General features: G+C 41.8%; 2 protein-coding genes across 7 annotated transcripts in view; both read right to left on the reverse strand.

Annotated features, from left to right (window-relative positions):
* Positions 1–365: 365 nt before the first annotated feature.
* LOC108697648 (fibronectin type III domain-containing protein 10) lies at positions 366–2308 on the reverse strand. Its single transcript, XM_018227896.2, has one exon. The coding sequence runs from the start codon at positions 1859–1861 to the stop codon at positions 926–928; it is 936 nt and encodes a 311-aa protein (XP_018083385.1). The 5' UTR covers positions 1862–2308; the 3' UTR covers positions 366–925.
* Positions 2309–11291: 8983 nt separating this feature from the next.
* The window catches only part of LOC108697649 (Golgi integral membrane protein 4), a 51804-nt gene continuing 41933 nt past the window's right edge, over positions 11292–21162 (reverse strand). For 3 of the 6 annotated variants that reach the window (XR_001932463.2, XR_005963069.1, XR_005963068.1), the window contains 4 exons: positions 18359–18426; positions 17089–17229; positions 12724–12886; positions 11298–11510 (listed from right to left, as the gene is read on the reverse strand). Coding sequence is in view for 1 of the 6 variants with exons in the window: in XM_018227897.2 (XP_018083386.1) it covers positions 12785–12886; positions 17089–17229; positions 18359–18426 (311 nt within the window). In the remaining 5 variants the exon portion in view is untranslated. Of the gene's footprint in view, positions 12887–17088; positions 17230–18358; positions 18427–21162 lie in introns of those variants that run through there. The other 3 variants (XR_005963067.1, XM_018227897.2, XM_041571440.1) reach the window with 3 other exon arrangements.

Raw genomic sequence — 21162 nt, forward strand, 5'->3', positions numbered from 1 at the left:
CAGTTGACAAAAATTACTTGTTCTAAGAAAGACCAACATATATTAAAGCATTTGGCCTATTATGGCCCTCTTATGTCTTATTTTGGCCTATTATGGCCCTCTTATGGACTATTTTGGCCTATTATAGTCTATTATGGCCCTCTTATGGACTATTTTGGCCTATTATAGTCTATTATGGCTCTCTTATGGACTATTTTGGCCTATTATGTCCCTCGTATGGACTTTTTTGCCCTATAATGGCCCTCTTATGGACTATTTTGGCCTGTTATGGCCCTCTTATGGACTATTTTGGCCTATTATGGCCCTCTTATGGACAATTTTGGCCTGTTATGGCCCTCTTATGGATTATTTTGGCCTGTTGTGACCCTCTTATGGACTATTTTAGCCTATTATGGCCCTCTTATGGACTACTTTGGCCTATTATGGCCCTCTTATGGACTATGTTAGCCTATTATGGCCCTCTTATGGACTACGTTGGCCTATTATGGCCCTTTTATGGACTATGTTGGCCTATTATGGCCCTTTTATGGACTATGTTGGCCTATTATGGCCCTCTTATGGACTATGTTGGCCTATTCTGGCCCTCTTATGGACTATTGTGGCCTATTATGGACCTCCTATTTACTATTTTGTCCTATTATGGCCCTCTTATGGCCTATTTTGGCCTGTTATTGCCCACGTATGGACTATTTTGGCCTGTAATGGCCCTTTTATAGACTATTCTGGCCCTCTTATGGACTATGTTGGCCTATTATGGCCCTTTTATGGCCTATTTCGGCCTATTATGGCCCTCTTATGGACTATGTTGGCCTATTATGGCCCTTTTATGGCCTATTATGGCCCTCTTATGGACTATTTTGGCCTGTTATGGCCAATTTATGGGCTATTATGGCCCTCTTATGGCCTATTCTGCCACTCTTCTGGACTATTTTGGCCTATTATGTGCCTCTTTTGGCAGAGGGTGAGTAAAGGCAGGGTGCATAAGGTTTTCAGTAATGTAGGCCACTAAGAGACATATGATGACCAGCATGACGCAGATAGAACCCCCCACTGCCGTCATAGCAATGACAATATCGTGCATCCCCACCAGCTCCACAGTAAATTCCACACACTCCTCCCCAGACGTCCTGTTTGTATAAAGCGTTTTCAGGCAGATCCTGTAGTTGACATTGTCGTGCAGGTTGTTGAGGAGGAAATCTCTGCAGAAGGTGCCCAGATGGACAGTGTCGCAGTGGAAGCGAGTGAAAGTGCCATTCCAGGAGCAGTTCATGAGAAAGCCCCTGAGAGAGTGCGCCTGTGGGGGGCGCCATTGCAGGAGGACGCTGCTGTTGCTCAGCACATTAGCCAATAGGGAGCTGTCCGACCTGAACACTTTGCACGTACTTTGATCGCAGTGGAACGCGCTGTCCGTGGTCCTGAAGCAAATGTTCCTGGACTTTCCCTCTGCGATGACTTTATAGGGGCAGATACTGTGAGTGGGCGCGTCCTGCTCCCCCTGACTAATGTGGCCTGATGTTTGGGCACTAGAGACCCCCCTTCTGTAGCGTTGTACCGGGGTTCCAGCCCACACCGATCCCTCTGCATCCGGACTCTGAATCCCGGGGGAATGCGGAGAGACCCTGCAAGTCTGACCCCCGCCAGCCTTGTGCTTTCCTAGAGCAACCAGAGAGCCCAAATGTAGCAGAGCCAATAGCAGCAGCAGCAGCAGCAGCAGGGAGCGACTAGTCCGGACTTGGCAGCTGCTCATCATGTCGCTTAGAGGAGACGCCGTATAGAGCAAGTGATGAATCGGGCGCATCATGGAGAGACTCCGGAGCAAAAAACTGTCTGGTGTGAGTAGCAGGCGATGGGGCCGCTCCATTCATCAGTCGCTTGCGTGCCCTTGCATTGAAGGTGACTTAGCAAAGGAGCGTGTGACGGGCGCTCAGTCAATGTGTGGGTGACAGTCCAGTCAGTTGCCCTGTACGTGCAGCATTTAGCCAAGTAACTTCTCTCCCGTGCCCAAATCAGTGCCCGGTGCTGTGACAGCCGCAATTGCAAATCCTAAATTCAACCAAGACATATTCTCTCTGTAGCCTGAGAGCGACTGGCTCTGCGCTGCTCCTCCTCCTCCCGTCGTCCAATAGAAAGGCTGCTACATTTAACCCTTGCTTTGACAACAGCTGCTCAACATTGGGACACAGATCCACTTGGTCCACATTCCCTCTTCATCCAACTCTGAGAACCATTGGAACAGGTCCTTTAAATGAACAGTAGGGGTGGTTCACCTTTAAAGTAACTTATTATGTTATAGATCGACCAATTCTAAGCAACTTTTCAATTGGTTTTCATTATTTATTTTTTATAGTTTTATTTGTCTTTTTCTTCTTATTCTTTGCAGCTTTCAAATGGGCGTCGCTGACCCCTTCTAAAAAAAACAAATGCTCTGAAGGCTACAAATGTATTGTTATTGCTACTTTTTATTACTGATCCTTTTATTCAGGCCTCTCCTATTCATATTCCAGTCTCTTATTCAAATCAATGCATGGTTGCTAGGGGAATAAGAACCCTAGTTACCAGACTGCTTAAAATGCAAATTGAAGAGCTGCTGAATAAAAAGCTAAATAACTCAAAAACCTTCAATAATAAAAAATGAAAACAAATTGCAAATTATCTCAGTATATCACTCTCTACATCATACTAAAAGTTATCTCAAAGGTGAACAACCCCTTTGAAGTAATTAAAATATAATGTACTGTTGCCCTGCACTGGTAAAGGTTATGTGTTTGCTTTAGAAAGACAACTATAGTTTATTTAAATAGGCGAGTGTGTAGCCACGGGGGCAGCCATTCAAGCTAAAAGAAAAGGCACAGGATACACAGCAGATAACAGATATCAGATGTAATAGAATACAATGGGATTCTACAGAGCGTATCTGTTATCTGCTATGTAACCTGTGCTTGAATCGCTGCCCCCATGGCTACACAGCAGCTTGTTTATATATAGACTATAGTTGTGTTTCTGAAGCAAACACACCAGTTGTACCAGGGCAGAGAAACAGTACATTATATTTTAATCACTTTAAAACACTTTCATTTCTTGGTGTTACTGTTCCTTTAAAGTTGACATTTTAATAGCAGGTTGACAGTTGTATTAACTCTTTCAGAGCCACAAAGAGAAGCAAAGTCCTGAAAGAAAAGGTGTATATAAATGAATATATATATATTTTTTTTTTTCTTGTTTTTTTTTTTTGAGGACAAGCTCTAAGAAAATAAAGCACATTTATGAGCTGGATTTTATTTCACTGCTACAAAGTCAGGAGGCAGCATTTCTATTATATGCTGCTTTTATAAAAATCATTAGCGCTGACATTTTACTTCCACATCCTGCACATACAGCAGCGACAAAAAGTCACTTCAAAGGTTTCACTTCTGCTACTGTTTCCTATGGAGAAAACTTCAGTAGAGGGTAGAGCAGGACAGATTTTAAGGATAGCTAAATAAAATTATTATATGTAGGGAGTTTCTCCTGTGCTGAACTGCTGCCTGGCACACTGATAGGGATGTCGCGGACTGTTCGCCCGCGAACTAATTCGCGCGAACATCGACCGTTCGCGTCCGCCAAATGTTCGCGAACGTCGCGCGACGTTCGCCAATTTGGGTTCGCCTTAGCTGGCACTTATTTTTGCCCTCTCACCCCAGAGCAGCAGATACATGGCAGCCAATCAGGAAGCTGTCCCTCCTGGACCACCCCCACACCCCCTGGACCACTCCCCTTCCATATATAAACTGAAGCCCTGCAGCGTTTTTTCATTCTGCCTGTGTGTGCTTGGAAGAGCTAGTGTAGGGAGAGAGCTGTTAGTGATTTGAGGGACAGTTGATAGTAAGTTTGCTGGCTAGTAATCTACTTGATACTGCTCTGTATTGTAGGGACAGAACTCTGCAGGGATTTGAGGGACATTTAAGCTTAGGTAGCTTTGCTGGCTAGTAATCTACCTTCTACTGCAGTGCTCTGTATGTAGCTGCTGTGGGCACTGCTGCTGATCTCTCATCTGCTGACTGCTGCCTGTAACCCAATAGTCCTTGTAAGGACTGCTTTTATTTTCTTTTTTGTTTTTTTTACTTTGCTACTGTAAGAGCCCAGTGCTATTAGTCTAGCTGTGTTGGGCAGTGGGACTGGTGTGCTGCTCCTCCTAGTAGTTCACCACTACCAGCACCAACCAGAGTCAAAATTGTTACAAAGTATCTTATTTGCACCTGTTAGCTGTTCTGAGCTCTCTGCCAAAAGCTAATTAAGTTAGAAACTGTTTTTTTTCTGGCTGTTCAGTTCAGAGAAAAGAGGGACTTTCCAGTACAAAAGAGGGACAGGGGGTTGAGTGGTCAAAAGAGGGACAGTTGGGAGGTATGCAAGTGCCACCTAGCTGTGTGAGCTTTTTCACATTCTGTCTAAATAACAATAATAATTCCGTGTCCGTAAACATCACCTGAGTGACGTAGTGTGATTTCTGCCCTTTACAGCACAAAACGCAGCGCTGTGTCAACAATGTATTTTTCAGATACATTTTTGCCCTTGATCCCCCTCTGGCATGCCACTGTCCAGGTCGTTGCACCCTTTAAACAACTTTAAAATCATTTTTCTGGCCAGAAATGTCTTTTCTAGCTTTTAAAATTCGCCTTCCCATTGAAGTCTATGGGGTTCGCGACGTTCGCGAACCGTTCGCATTTTTGACGCAAGTTCGCGAATATGTTCGCGAACATTTTTTCCGCCGTTCGCTACATCCCTACACACTGAATCGAGATGTTCCATGTAGGCACTGGAGTTTTCATCTCACAGGGTACTCACACTGAATGGCAGAGGTTGAACTAAAAATGCAAAACTGGCAAGGGAGTGGGCGGATTAGTAGTGTCCTTCTGTAGCTACACCTGTGAAAAATGAAGAACAAAGTACCTCTTAAAAGACAATGGGTTTTATATTTTATACATAAATAAACTTGAATCCTCTTACATAAAATCCACTTACACCATTCTTTATGCCAGGAAACTAGCTAATATACTGTAAATTGTAGAAGAATGTGATGACTGTGCACTGCGTGTGCCATAGGACTCCTTAATTTTGAGCAACATTTACATTTGTGGTTGTGGTATAGTGGGAATTGTAGGGAGAGATGGTGCCTATAGTAACAGTGGAGATAATAGTCTCTGGGAAGGGGCAATGGAATAGCAGGTATAGTAGGGAGAGATGGTGCCTATAGTAACAGTGGGATGATAGTCTCTGGGAAGGGAGTGTGACTGTGGGATAGCAGGTATAGTAGGGAGAGATGGTGTCTATAGTAACAGTGGGATAATAGTCTCTGGGAAGGGAGTGTGACTGTGGGATAGCAGGTATAGTAAGGAGAGATGGTGCCTATAGTAGCAGTGGATAATAGTCTCTGGGAAAGGACTGTGGCTGTGGGATAACAGGTATAGTAGGGAGAGATGGTGCCTATAGTAACAGTGGATAATAGTCTCTGGGAAGGGAGTGTGACTGTGGGATAGCAGGTATAGTAGGGAGAGATGGTGCCTATAGTAACAGTGGATAATAGTCTCTGGGAAGGGAGTGTGACTGTGGGATAGCAGGTATAGTAGGGAGAGATGGTGCCTATAGTAGCAGAGGGATAATTGACTCTGGGAAGGTACTGAGGCTGTGGGATAGCAGGTATAGTAGGGAGAGATGGTGCCTATAGTAACAGTGGATAATAGTCTCTGGGAAGGGAGTGTGACTGTGGGATAGCAGGTATAGTAGGGAGAGATGGTGCCTATAGTAACAGTGGATAATAGTCTCTGGGAAGGGAGTGTGACTGTGGGATAGCAGGTATAGTAGGGAGAGATGGTGCCTATAGTAGCAGAGGGATAATTGACTCTGGGAAGGTACTGAGGCTGTGGGATAGCAGGTATAGTAGGGAGAGATGGTTCCTATAGTAACAGTGGATAATAGTCTCTGGGAAGGGAGTGTGACTGTGGGATAGCAGGTATAGTAGGGAGAGATGGTGTCTATAGTAACAGTGGATAATAGTCTCTGGGAAGGGACTGTGACTGTGGGATAGCAGGTATAGTAAGGAAAGATGGTGCCTATAGTAACAGTGGATAATAGTCTCTGGGAAGGGAGTGTGACTGTGGAATAGCAGGTATAGTAGGGAGAGATGGTGCCTATAGTAGCAGAGGGATAATTGACTCTGGGAAGGTACTGAGGCTGTGGGATAGCAGGTATAGTAGGAATGTGTGGTTTTTTTTAATCTCCTGCCCACCAATGTATTATTTTAATACTCTATAGGCCCCTGCCACCAATATTTTCTTTAAAAAATATTCTTTGGTGCCCCAATTTTTTTTTACTTTTAAGGGGGGACCTGGTGCCAATGTATTTTTTTTAAAAAAAAATGTTCTGTGGGGCCCCAAATTTTTTTTACTTGTAAGGGGGGCCCTGGCACCAATGTTTTTTTTTTTTTACTTATAAGGGGGCCCTGGTCCCCAATAACTTTTTATAACTTGTGTGTGGGGGGGGGTACCTTTTTTAGCGCTGATGTCTGTGTGGTCTTTTAACTGTGATGTGGAGTGGGTGGGATCTGGGGCGGGACATGGGGTGGGTGGGCAGACGGGGTCCAGGGGGCCCCGAACATTTTGTTGTATGGGGCTCCCTGATTTCTAATGGTAGCCCTGGTTAAACTACAACTGTAAGCCAGCTGTGTCAGCACCTTAAATTTAGAATTGCCAGCCTTTTTTCTGTTCTTTTACTACTACTACTACCAGTATTTTGTATGGTCAGATCTCCTGTGCATTATCATTTTTTATGGTCAAATCTCCTGTGCAATATACGGGGCTCTGGAAATAAACACAGTCTATACCATCAATAAAACTCTTTCAATAACACACAATTCCATTCACTTAAGTGTTTTAAATCTCACAACATCAGCCAAGGACTGCAGAATGAAAGTGCATTGGACAAATAACATTTTCCCATTTGCAACCAGTTCGATGAAAACTTGCCATTTGCTCAGACGTCAGTGCCCTGGGTCTATTAATATTGTACCCAATGCAAAATAAGGTTGGAAAGAAACCAGCCCTTTGCTGTTCAGTTCTTAGTAAAGCTGTGCTGTCAGTCTCTTCAGCTTCAGTCTATTGTACCTGGTAAGAATTCCACATGTATTACAGGAGCCTGATTGTTGTACTAATCCATGCAGTCACTGAGACGTAGAGAGAGCCCTGCAGGGTCCACAATGATGTACATAGCAGGGTTGCTATAGTTTCATGAAAGTGATCTATCTAGATTACTCACCGCTTCCTAGAAAACCATTCCCCTGCTCTATTTGACTCCGACAGTATGGCTACCAATCAACCAATAGCCACCCTCCCTCACACTCCAATTTGATTAGAGATGATGAATCTAATTCCTCTCAGCTGCCAAACCCTTGTTGATACAATGTTTGTTTGAATAGGTGATTGCTACCAGTTCATGCCACACTGAAACACTTCCACTAGGAATATCAATAGGGTCTGATGCCTGAGGAATCAGCAATGCAAACTCAGACTGAACAGAGACTGAAGTGCAATGATGGCTTCTCCAAGGAAATGCGAATAATATCACTTTTCTGTTTGGCAGAGTGATTGCACCAGAGCTGTCTGCTCAGAAAGAAAAAGCCAGGATAGTCAACAAGTCCTGCCTTCATGTCTATTGGGTCATTAGCAGAAATGTGACAGCAGAGACAGAGGTGGCTACTGGGAAGTGGTATGGAAGTATAGAGGGCTTGTGGAGTTTTCTAACTGCCAAAGAGTTTCATTATGGGTGTGTAAAACTTATTATCTTTAGGGAGGGGGGTGCAGTGCATCTACAAAGTTTTAGCAGTAGTCGTGAGTATACGATGGGTTCTGTTGATCAACACATGCTATTCACTTAGTCCAGTTTAAAGGGATACTGTCATGGGAAAACATGTTTTTTTTTTTCAAAATGCATCAGCTAATAATGCTGCTCTAGCAGAATTCTTCACTGAAATCTATTTTTCAAAAGAGCAAACAGATTTATTTATATTCAATTTTGAAATCTGACATGGGGCTAGACATATTGTGTTTACCAGCTGACCCCAGTCATGTGACTTGTGCTCTGATAAACCTCAGTCACTTTTTACTGCTGTACTGCAAGTTGGAGTGATATAAACCCCCTCCCTTCCCCCCCCCCATCAGCCTAACAACAGAACAATGGGAAGGTAAACAGATAGCAGCTCCCTAACACAAGATAACAGCTCCCTGGTAGATCTAAGAACAACACTCAATAGTAAAAGCCAAGTCCCACTGAGACGGATTCAGTTACATTAAGTAGGAGAAATAACAGCCTGCCAGAAAGTAGTTCCATCCTAAAGTGCAGGCACAAGTCACATGACTTGGTCAGCTGGGAAACTGACAATATGTCTAGCATCATGTCAGAATTCAAAATTGAATATAAAAAATTGCTCTTTTGAGAATTGGATTTCAGTGCAGAATTCTGCTGAAGTAACACTATTAACTGATGCGTTTTGAAAAAAACATGTTTTCCCATGACAGTGTCCCTTTCAAGAATCAGTAACATAGAAAAAAATTTAAACAAATGATCATTTAATGTACTTTTGCCTTGCACTGTTAAAGCTGGTAGTGTTTCTGTAGTAAACACATTAGTTTATATAAACAAGCTGCTGTGTAGCCATGGGGACAGACATTCAAGCACAGAATAAACATTAGGTAGCTCTGCAGAATCCCATTGTTACTACAGAGCTTATCTGTTGAGCGTCCTGTGTCATTTCTCCCTTTTCAGCTTTAAATGGCTGCCCCCATGGCTTGTTATATAAACTATAATAGAGTTTCTTAAGTAAACACACCAGTTGTACAGCTGCATGACAACAGTACCTTTTATTTTCATTCCTTTAAAATGCCTTCATTTTTTGGTGTTACTGTTCCTTTAACAGGACAATCCATGTCAATTAGTGATGTGCAGGCCAACCTGATGCCAACGGGACCCGCAGGTTTGCAAAGTTTACGGGCTGCAGTTCTACCAGACACGCTCGTTTATATATAAACTGCCCCTTACGTGACATCACAGCAGGGTGCGTATGTAAATAGAGTGCACAGTGGATTAGGGTCAGGTGCTGGGATCTCGGGGGTCCGGTGCGGGTTTTTGGGTGCGGGTAGACTTTTTCTCAACCTGCACATGACTAATGTCCAGTATCTGTGGGTCCAATTGTAGCCGTATGAACACAAAGGGACAGATCTGATACCTGCTGCAAGTAGAAACTTATAATTGCCCTATTCACCAAAATGTTTTGAACATCACACCGGAGGTATTCCATTTATTAGGAGATTTGGACAAAGAGATGGCACAGTAGTGATATTTTTGCAGAGTATTAACACCCTATGAGACGTGATGCAACATAAATAGACAGGGAAGCAGAAGAGATCATCATATACACACCTTGATACAGACCCATTGTGCACACACAGCAGCAAAGCAACTACAGCTTTAAAGTGTTGGCAAAGGCAGAGATTTCATCTAACCCCACGTCATTACAGTGATAATGATCCAGTCCTTGATGTTTTTAAAAGCTAATTACTATGCACTATATGGCAACATGAAATCAAGGTATCAAAGATGCCTGGATTGGATCATCAACTTAATTACATGGGATTATTTGATATCTCTGCAAAGGCATGTCATTTAAACAGCACCTGGGCTGCTCTAAATACTGCGCTCGTTTCTGCGCCAAAGTGCCCTTATGCCAAGTGTTTAACTCCTATTTCAGTAATCTCCAACCAGTGGCTCGTGAGTAACATGTTGCTCTCCAACCTCTTGAATGTTGCAGGTGCTTATTTTTTAATTACTGGCTTGTATGAAAGTTTTGGTTGCATAAAATATAGGTGCTCTACCAAAATGAGCCTCCTGTAGATTGGGGCTACCAAATGGCTAATCACAGCCCTTATTCAGCACTTCCAGGAACATTTTTCATGCTTGTATTGCTCCCAATTCCTTTTAAATCTGAATGTTGCTCACGGGTAAAAAAGGTTGGGGACCCCTGTCCTATTTAATGCTGCACATTAATGTGCAACATACAATTTCTAGAAAGTAGAGGGCCTCACAAGAGACAAAGGTTCCATTTATTAACACTGTCCATATGTGTCCCAGTGCAGTAACCCCTGTAACCAATTACCAATTAGTCCTTGTCACATGAGATTTTCTAACTTGCCCAGTAGACAATATCAAGTCAATAAACTTTGGTCTAGAGATGCTTACATAGGCTCATATGCTGAAATTTGTACTGCCCTATGCCAAATTGTCCCAGTTGTAGTAAATGAGCCCCTATGAGGCAGATGTGCAACTCCCTGGTATAGAGAAATATACAATGCAGCCATGGCTGTGCAACTCTGCGGTGCTAATGTGGAATGGGCAGAGCATTTAGAGCTGCTAATATTCCCCTGTTCTTTTCATGTTATTAATTGCTAAGTTTTAACTAAATCACTGGATTGGAAGTTTTATACTACCAGTGGATTTGTGACTCTCTTTCCTGTGCCAGACATTTATACTGGGAGACCTCCTCAAAAGGGAAAATTACATTAACAAGGTGTAAGTGTGTAACATATATTTTAATTGGAGCCAATACATGCATTACATGCCCAAATACATGCCCCAAGACTTTGAAGGAGGTGCAACTTAAAGCGAGACTGTCATGGGAAAATTTTTATGTTTGCGCCAATTTGTTTTGGATGCATCGGATTTTTCGACGGTGAATTGTCGCCGCAGTTTCGTAGATTAATTCACTTGCTGCAAAATGCGAAAATTTGCTGTGAATTTATTTGCCCATCACTGGTTGTACATATTTTGGGCTTCTGTACCAGCTCAAGGCAATCACATCCCTTTAGGAAGATCTGTGTCTCCAAAGATATCCCAGTAGCTCCCCATCTTCTTTTCTGCTGATTCACTGCACATGCTCTGTGCTGCTGTCACTTACTGAGCTTAGGGACCCACTCACAATATACTGTATATACAGAATAGAAATATCACAATATAAGGCTGATTCGTAATTAATACAGGTTATTACTACATGGCAGCTCAGGAACCAGTGCAATTAGCATCAGAATTTAATAATCAGCACTGTAGTATCAGCTTATATTACAGATAAACCTCATTTTCTGCTTGATAATTTGCGACGATCCCTAAGTTTAGCTTCTCAACAGCTGCTCAGAGCCCACTGAGCATGTGAGTGTCACAGACACTTTCCAAGATGGTGACCCCCTGTGACAAGTTTGAAGTCCTGGATCATTGCTGCTATTGACAAGCTGAAACTTTAGGCTGGTGCAATAAGTTCAGTATATAAAATATGGCAATTTTAACCATATTCATTTTTAGGGTTTAGTTATCCTTTAATGCCTTCCTCAATCAACTAAGCCTTTTTTGTGTAATGAAACTCATGTAACGGATGTGCATGTAAATGCCGAGTGTCTCCCCTTACAAGGCAGGCTGCACCCGCGACCATTTTGTGCCTGTGGGTTAAAAAAAAAAAAATCTGGTCAAAGTGCATTGTGGACACTTTACTAATTAAGTAAAGTAAAAAGGTAGTATTATGAGAAGGATGTAGCAGCAGATTAAATACAATTAAACCATTTTGTAAGGGCAGAACATAACGATCTTATCCACATTCAGTGATTAGCTAAAATGGCCTGGGTCATCTCACAAACTCACAGGTGCTACATATTTATTATAACTGAAATATAAAAAAAAAAACCCCATCGATTTCTATGTGTAAGCAGAAGGTGAATTTCTATGCTTAACGTGCTTAGAATTAGGCACTAAATATACGTTTTGATAGTGTGGCTGCTTGATTGTGCAAGGAACCATTGTTGTTTCCAGGGGTGTGACAACAGAGACACAATATTCCCAACACCCTTTAGCAGCATTTCCCTGGGGGAACTAATGACTTTCTGAGTGCCTGTAATGCCTATTTAATACTAATAATATTATACTGTATCTATCTAAATATAATGTATATTCATGGCTATACATTCTAGTGAGCAAGTTATAGAAAAAGTTAACAATTCCCTCACAGCAGGAGAGGATTTATACACGGAAATTCTTTTTAGGAGTGTGCAAGCACCCGTCTTCACTAATCCTCATAGTGAACATTTCTTTGGTTTGCCCTCTATTCTCCCCTTTGACTTTTGGGAAGGCTGCTACTAAAATACTATTTTTTTTTTTGCTCTCTTGCAGCTAAAAGCGCTGAGATTTCTTTATATTGAGGACAGTTTTATATCAGATAAGCCAAGGATGCCACATAGGTCCCTGCTTGCATGTAATATGGCACACTCCAATGGCTGTATGACTGCAGCAGGCATACAGTGTGTGTAAGATATGTTTGAAAATGGTTTGTATTGGAGAATAATTAAGAATAGACAAACAACATTGAACACTTAAACAAAGGTTTGTTTTTGCAATAATGGCTTTGCTGGTCTTGACATCCCTATACAAATATGTAGGCACAATCAGCAGAGCGAGATCTGTACATTCTCTCCATGGTGAGAAACAATGTGAAAGCACATTTGTTACTAAAGAACCACCCGTTTCTGAGCCACAGTCCAGCCTAATAAAGGAGGCCTCATACTGTGCTTGCAGAGTGTCAGGCTCCTGTCCCTCTAGCACTCTATCCGACAACATCCCCAGTGTCCTCTACACCGTGCATAGAATAAAATAGAGCATTACCCTGAGGGACACCTTATCCTCCTCTTTCTCTCCATCTGAGTGCTGGAGTTTAAAAAGCAAGTCAGTAATAGTCATCTCTCTTGCTTTTTATATCCTGGGTATCTGCCCTTTTGTGATCTTCATCCAAATCCTCCGCATTTTCAAGCTCCCCTCCATGTTCCTCCTGTCAGAAGAAATAAAAGAAATGAGAAAAACCAAAGAAAGAGGAGAGATGGTTCAGGGTTGAACATGAATAAGCTGAATGCAGAGAGACACGTGGAACACATCGACCTTCCCTGGAACAATGGCTTGTTGTGTTTATCTGCTGTTTCTCCGTGCCCAAACCAAAAAAATCAGGGCCTAATAACATCATGTACAAATTCAACAACTATAAAAAATGTTTTTGAAAAATTCAAAAGTTGCTAGCAATGGCCATTCTGTGACATACTAAAGAGTGACCTTAAATTCAGTTAAAAAAATAAAGTTACAAACGAGAGAGGAGAAAGTGTTTTGTGCATACAAAGCCTTCATAATACACTGCCAGAAGACCAGCTAATTGTATTTATTTTTACTCTTAGGCATCTACATGCCAATACAGGTGTGGGACCCCTTATCCAGAAACCCCTTTTCCAGACAGCTCCGAATAACAAGAATGTAATTTCCCGTAGATTGCGGTTTAAGCAATTCATTCTTATTTTTAAAAATGTCATTTTTCCTCTGCAGTATTAAAACAGTACTTTGTACTTAATGCTAACTAAGCAACATGAATTCAAACTGGTGGCAAAACAGTCCTATTGGGTTTATTTCATTTCAAAGGATTTTAAGTAGATTTAGGGTGGTGGCACACGTGAAGATTCAGGGGAGATTAGTCGTTTAGCGACAAATCTTCTCTTCTTCCGGCGACTAAGCTCCCCAAATGCCTTCCCGCTGGCAACAATACGAGTTCCCAGTGGGATGGAATAAATTTCCAAAGTCGCCCTGAAGTTGTAAGGAAACTTCGGGAGACTTCAGAAATCCGAAGCACTTCCGCCGGCGATTTGTATTCTTGCCGGCAGGAAGGTATTTCCGGGAGATTAGTCGCCCTGAAGAACAGAAGATTTGTCGCTGGGCGACTAATCTCCCCTGAATCACCACCCTTAAGGTATAGAGATCAAAATTATAAAAAAAAGATCCATTATCTGGAAAACCCCAGGTCCCAGTCTTGCTGGAAAATAGATCTTATACCTGTATTCAGTTTCTTAGCTTAATTCTTTGAAACTTTTGGCAGCAGAAATGGCAAGAACAACCTTAAATACAACATGGATAGTAGACATGCGCTTACAAATGCATGTAAGCGCCAAACGCAGATTTGGACGCAGCATGTTGCGTTTGGCGCTTACATGCATCTGTGTGAGTACAGCCACATTGAAAAGAATTCAGTGAGTCTACTCCTGCGCTCCCCTGCGGCTGAACGCATGAAACTGGAACGCATGGGAGCGCAGGTAAAAACGCTCGTCTGTAAGAGCCCTAAAAGTTAACTCCAAGGTGAACAACCCCTTTAAACACATTTGTGTGGCATAGTGTTAAAATGACAAGGTTTCTTTATAGCAGTCTTTAGGAAACATCACTGCTGAGACAGTCAATATTGCAGAGAAGGGATGTCAAGGGTATAAAGCAATAGATTATGGTTATGGCTTACTTTAAGTAAGCCATAACCATAATCTATATTGATATGCAAATACAGGAAAGCTATCTACTACTTGTACAAATGGCGTTGTTTCCCTTTTAAATGGTATACTTGGATTTTTATGCAGCAGCCTCATGAAAGTTTCTAAACGCTGTACTCACACTAGGGAATGTGCAATGTCATATCTGACTTTATGGATTCACAAGGTCTTATTTAGAACAGATAAAACCCACAGAAGCTCCTCACTGAGCTGAGAGCAGTAATGACGTGCAGACAGAAAGGCTTCCTCTAGCAGAGAATCGAAATCCCCAGAGGATCAATTGCTTCTGGTTTTTTTTTGTTGAGGCTGCTGGCTTATCCGAGGTGACCTGAAAGAGTTTGTTGAGGAGGAATCTGGCTTGAAACCAAAATCAGAGCCGTCTTCAGCAGGATACAAAAAGGGGCACCTGCCAATGCCAGGGGGGCATTTGGGCAGGAAGAGAGTGAGGTGGGGCAATAAGGTGGCAGGTAAACTATTGCATCAGTGCTGCCCACTGTTGTGGGGGCTGAAGTATGAGCCTTGGGGCACCATCAGTTATACTTTATATTTTCTGCTATGAGGCAAAGGGGTTTTCCTGGAAAAATTGCCCAACAGGACACCAATATTAATGTATGCCATCAAAGTACTGTTGTATTACTACAGAGGAACAGGAAATAACATTTTAAAAAATTAATTATTTGCTTAAAATGTACTCTATGGGAGACACGCTTCCCATTATTCTGAGCTTTCATTAGTACGTTTCTAAATTAGGGATCCCATACCTGTGTATATAATTATTAGGGATGCACCGAATCCAGGATTCGGCCTTTTTCAGCAGGATTCGGCCGAATCCTTCTTCCCGGCCGAACTGAATCCTAATTTGGGGCGGAGAGGGAAATTGCGTGTCTTTTTGTCGCAAAACAAGGACGTCTAAGATGTTTTTCCCTTCCCACCCCTAATTTCCGTATGCAAATTAGGATTCGGAATTCGGTCGAATCTTTCACGAAGGATGCGGGGGTTTCGGCCGAATCCAAAATAGTGGATTCGGTGCATCCCTAATATTTATTTATATTAACCAATGTATGCTTAATAAACGGTTCCCGACATGAACATAAAGACTGCCTTACCCCAATATCTATTTTTGAGAAATCAGCAGTAACACTGTATGGTGCCTAAATAACCTGAAAGGGCCACTCGAGACTGTTGGCAGCACTGACTCTCACATTCATAAGAAACTGATCTAAAAACACCAGTAAAATCTATAAAAGAAGCTACACCATGTATCTGTACATCATTTTTGTCAGCATTTTAGGAGATTGTGCCGCATTTCTAGAGAACATGATGTGAGTATATAAATAACAATTCTACTTTGGCTTTGTAGTGCTTCTGGACTCAACCCTTTGAATAGGATGTGGCAGGTTGGAGAATACAAATGAACCGAGATACAATGTCTGCTGCATAGTAAACCACGTCCAACCCTGTCAGATCGAATTCTCAGGTGTTGGCAAAACCAAAATCCCATTGTTAGTGATGTTCCTAGCATGACATAAGCGGACATCCTTATTTCAGGCACCACTTTACCATGGGAAGTAAAAAAAAGTTTGCCCTGCTAAATTGCTCATATTTTAGTTATTTTAATGCAGCAAGCACAACTTTCCTCTTTGCACTACCAATGTATTTGCCCCTCATCCTTGTCAGAGCACAGGAGCAAGACAACGAGGAGGTGAGGCATAGGGTCAGCTGCACAGGACCCCTTGTACTACCCATTGTGTTTCACATTACTTTAAAATCACTAACTTCTTGGTCATCCTGGTAGTGGTCTTTTGGTTCTTCTCTGGACCTCTCAGCTTCATATGCCACCTACCATTAATATATATATATATATATATATATATATATATATATATATATATATATATATATATATATATATATATATATATATATATATATATAGCGCCAACACATTGTGGCCCTCTGAGGCTTCAGGCAGCAATTATACAGGATTGCCATAGTAGTGACATAGCACAAACTAATGACCTGATCTGACACTTTTAGCTTTTTGTGCATATTTGTTTGTTGATCTAATGGGATACTAAGGTTACTACAAAAAGCAGTGATTGTCAAAAAGCAGTGTGGCGGCCCTCCAGCTGTTGCTCATGTGCAGCATCACAACGACAGCCCATTGGGTGGGTAGAAGCCGAAGTGCAGAACAGCAGTAGCCACAGATTGAAGAGCGCTACTCTGCAGTGTTTCAAAGGAACGAGAGGAAGTTTTGAAAAAGTTAGAGCGTTGAAATACAAACCTTAGGCTTTGGCCACATACCAAACTCTCTACCAAATCAGATGGACCTATTTTGCAGTTTTTTCATTTTAAACTTGGAATAAACTTTACCCTTGATGTTCTGAGAATGTAACGGCAGATTGTTTTGACTAAACCCACTATTCGCATAGTCATAAGATTTATACAGTAATGATTACCTTTATATTCGCTTTTATATATACATACACACACACCTATCATAATGAATTATATATAGTAGTTCATTATACAGTAGCTCTTGGGTGCCTACAGTATATGGTAAATACAGCCCTGGGCACACCCTCGTGAATTCATCTTTACTTGTCCTTTAACATTTCATAGAGATAATGCATTCTGTCACTGTTAGGGGAATAATAAATACAAGTATGGGTATATGTACCTTTGCTGCCAGGAGATGAACTTGCTGCTCTGCCGAAGCTGCTTTATGATTAAACTCAGGCCTGTCGACCTCAGCCTCCTCAAACTCATCTTCCCCCTGATTGTTGGGATCTTTGGCTGGATCAGCGGCATCCTCTGGAACCTGTAGTGAAAGAAATCTTTGCTAGGTCACATTTTCTCCCTATCTGCACAACACCAGCTTGTTCTACCAGTTTCCTACATTCATGCACCTCCTACATGGGTGAGATGGGCAAGCCTCTAACCATCCGATTTTAAGGGCTGTTCCCCCACCCTGAGAGGAACACTACCTTGCCTTCCCAAAGTATCCATGTAGCTTGCTCTTATCTTTCTCAAGCAAGCTTTCTCCACCCATAGCCACATCACTAAACATGCCTTTCCTCATTTTTATAACCATTAGCACTTTCTCCAATTATAATTTATTTCTCAAACATGCAGCTTCATGATAACTGTTAAATGCCAAACAACAGGGGCAAATTTATTACATCTTATGTGGAAATATCCCGTAGTTGTCCAATTGTGGCGTAAGGTCTGCAATTTATTATCTGTGGCCACCACAACCTCAGTTCAAGTATCCCCTAAAACATGTTTGTTAGGGGTGGTAACACCCCTGATTACATCTCATCACACACTAACATCAATACAAGAATCATTGTAAATGTATTGCTCTTAAATGGCTTTTAGGTGACCCTCCTACTACTGGTGTGTGGAAAAACCTTCTGCGAGAGCATCTCACGCTGGAACGCATTGTATACATACAAAGGGGTATACCCAATAAAGTTGACCAGGTTTGGCAATGCTGGATGGACTATTTAGACCTGGAGAACATCCCACATTAAGACTAATATTTTACTGTTATTCCTACTGCAATGCTATTCTTCACTATGCCTTTTATTGATAACAGCGTGTAAAACCAAATAAATAAAAAAACAAAAGCAATGAACCGTGCATACCCACCTGTTTTTTTTTTCTTTATGTATGGTGTTCTTATTTTTTGTTACGGTTTGTATTAAAAGCAAACTGTCACTTTAAAAAAATAACATGAAAATAAAAATTCAACAACAGAAAAACAACAGAAGAAAGCTCTGAAAGTGCAAAAAGGATGTCTATGTAAGAATCTTGGCTAGTGGCAGTAAGGATTAACCCCCACCCCTGTACATCTTGGTTTGGGCCTCATATCGGCTGAATCTCAATGATGTGGGAAAAAGCAGATCACGGTGGTTGGGTGCTTCATGGTAAAGGCTCTCTCTTACCAGTGGCTCCTGTACGACGTGCTGCTTCCGGGACTGCAGGTTTTCGTCTCTGTCAATCATCGCGGCATCTGTGAGAAGATGATTCAATTATTCATTGCAGAGGTTTTTTTCCACCCTTCTCTAAACACGTACACACGTAGGCCATGTCATCAAATTGCGCTGTCTCCAGCATTGCTCAGAGCAAGAGGAGAAATAAATGCAAGAGATCCATTAACTTCATGCTACTTCCTTGGGTGCTGGGGTGTTTACCTTGCCCCAGTTTTGGGAACACGTGATATAGGCAATATTGTAAATACAAAAAAAAAAGGACATAAAATTAGTAATACAAGACTCACAGTTTTGATGCTCTCTCTCTCTCTGAAATATTCCCCTGTTGTATTCCCACTTTACTGTGTTCCAGGGACACTGTACCTGTACTGAGCCCCTAAAGCAGTTCTTTCTATGAATTGCATTAGTATGTTTTTTGGGGAAAATGCACCACTACTACTGACCCCTGCAGCACCAGAGCTGTGGAGTCAGAAGCAAATTTGGGTATCTGGAGTTGGAGTCGCCAAAAATGCCCTGACTCCTAATAATCAAATCAGATTTGAGAACTTCTATGAAGGAGGAAATGGCAAAAGCAATCCTATTTATAAGAACAATACTTACTGTAAGTTAATTTTGGATTGTATTTAACATTTATATCAAAGGTTCAATTAATATTTTATATGTTGTTTTATGTTATCAAATTGCTTTTGGTTTAAAAGTTTAATTTTGATTTTGGTGTAGAATTACCAAAGGATGTGGTTTATATTTTTTTGTGTACTTAAAGGAGAATTCAACCGTCAACTAAAAAAAACCCTACCCCCTACCCTACTTAGACCCCCCTCCCTCCTCCTCCCCCAGCCTAGCGGCCCCCCCTCCACCGGGAAATGTCCCTAACTTTTTACTTACCCCTCGGTGCAGATTCAGGGATCATAGTTCACGGCAGCCATCTTCTGGGTCTTTGGTAATCTGAGACTGAGACCGGCGAAGCAGCACATGCACAGTTGGAGCAATTTCCCGATTTTCAGCATGTGTGCTGAAATAGATGGACATTGCAGAAGCACCAGAAAAATACACAAAGACCCGGAAGATGGCTGCTGTGAACGGCGATCCCTGAATCTGCACCGATGGGTAAGTAAAAAGTTAGGGACATTTCCCGGGGGGGGGGGCAGCTAGGCTGGGGGGGAGGAGGGAGGTGGGTCTACATAGGGTAGGGTTGAATTCTCCTTTAACTTTCAACCAACATGGAAAATACATTAGTATATTTAAAACCAAGGATTTAGGTACCATAAACGGAGGGGTCAGAGTCAAAGGATTTATGTACCGACTCCACAGACCTGTGCAGTAGTTTACTATGTGTCTGGTGGTACCAATCCCTCTCAAGACAAATATACACAATGTCCTCAACTGTGCTCTGGAGGATATGAAAGGAAACCAGATTGGGTAGAGAACTAACAAATACATGGAAATTCTGCTGCTAAAACTTACCTGGGGTAGCTTTTTGACACACCTCATTAAGTGCCACCATGGCCTGAACTGACCCCTGCATTACTTGTCCATGTGTTCGGAGGGTACTGCACCTCTCCTGAGGCTTTAACCAGAACGGCTCAAGGGTATGTCTATCACTACAGTCTTCTTGGGGACTTCCCCTCACATATGGTTTTCTGTGTTACACAGTATTAGAAATGGAATCACCATACTACAGACTATACTGGCAGACTTTAATACCAGTCTGGGTGTCTGCAACTGCTAAGTTTGTGTAACATCATTAAGTGTAATGATATTGTCTAAAGTTACCTGTGAAGTGATTGGTAGTTCTGTTCAGATGGTGCATTCATAAATGTGTAACAATTGTGTAAAACATAATGAGTTATTTGTTTCAAGAACAATTGGCACCCAAGTGAATTCAGTGTGGTTGACCCTTCCTCCACTAATAGAGCAAGAGCCCATCTGAGAGAAAGGGTCCCACGTAACACATGCTCTACTGAAAGTTGTGACTTGTTCAGCCCAGTCTGAGGTTCTACATCTGAAGGTAATAGAAAGTGTGAGCACCCCATCATCTAAATAGTGTTACAAATACATTCAGGCATTTAGTTTTGAAGCAAAACCACAATATTATTCATGGAACCCCTGGTAATGCATCATAAATATTAGGAGAGAGCACATTTGCTCATCAAAAGCAACAATGATGAAGATTTACTGTGGCCTGTTAAATGCAGGTTCTTTGTGGAACAAGAGTATGACATTCCCACTACCTGCAATAGATTTAGCTGCACAGAGACTTCCCCAGATCTTCTGATAAAGAAGCTTATCACTGACAAAGCAACTGTCATAAAAGCTTTCAGCACAAAATGATCCGCTGGCCCCCTGTTGTACTGGCCTCCTTTCATTTCTCACCCTCTAAATATGAAAAACATTTGCTAGCAATTGAAGTTTTAATGAGAAATCATGAGTAGAGATTGCTTTCCCTGGAGAGTGATTTCTCATTTGGAGATACAATGAGGACTCATGCTGTTAATAAGCCTGCAATTTACTTAGCATCCTATGGATTCAGCAAACTAGGTATTTATCTTTTTCGGGAACCTAAAGCATCCATTGACTGGCTGTGAACTAGCACTTCAGGTTGGTTAGGCTAAAAGAAACCAAAGCCATTCTGCTGCTTTTATACGAATGCCCCATCAGGTGTATAAATGCAGATGGAAAAACAGCCTGGTGCGGAATTATCAGAATTACAGAATTCGAAGCTTTCAACTGGAGGAAATCACAAAGTAGGTGTAACA

Source organism: Xenopus laevis, chromosome 7S, assembly GCF_017654675.1.
Source record: "Xenopus laevis strain J_2021 chromosome 7S, Xenopus_laevis_v10.1, whole genome shotgun sequence".
In the NCBI taxonomy this organism is placed as follows: domain Eukaryota; kingdom Metazoa; phylum Chordata; class Amphibia; order Anura; family Pipidae; genus Xenopus; species Xenopus laevis.

What these genes read in the sequence shown, in the direction of transcription:
- LOC108697648 (XM_018227896.2), bottom strand. Translation starts at nt 1,861, where the DNA reads ATGGAGCGGCCCCATCGCCTGCTACTCACACCAGACAGTTTTTTGCTC.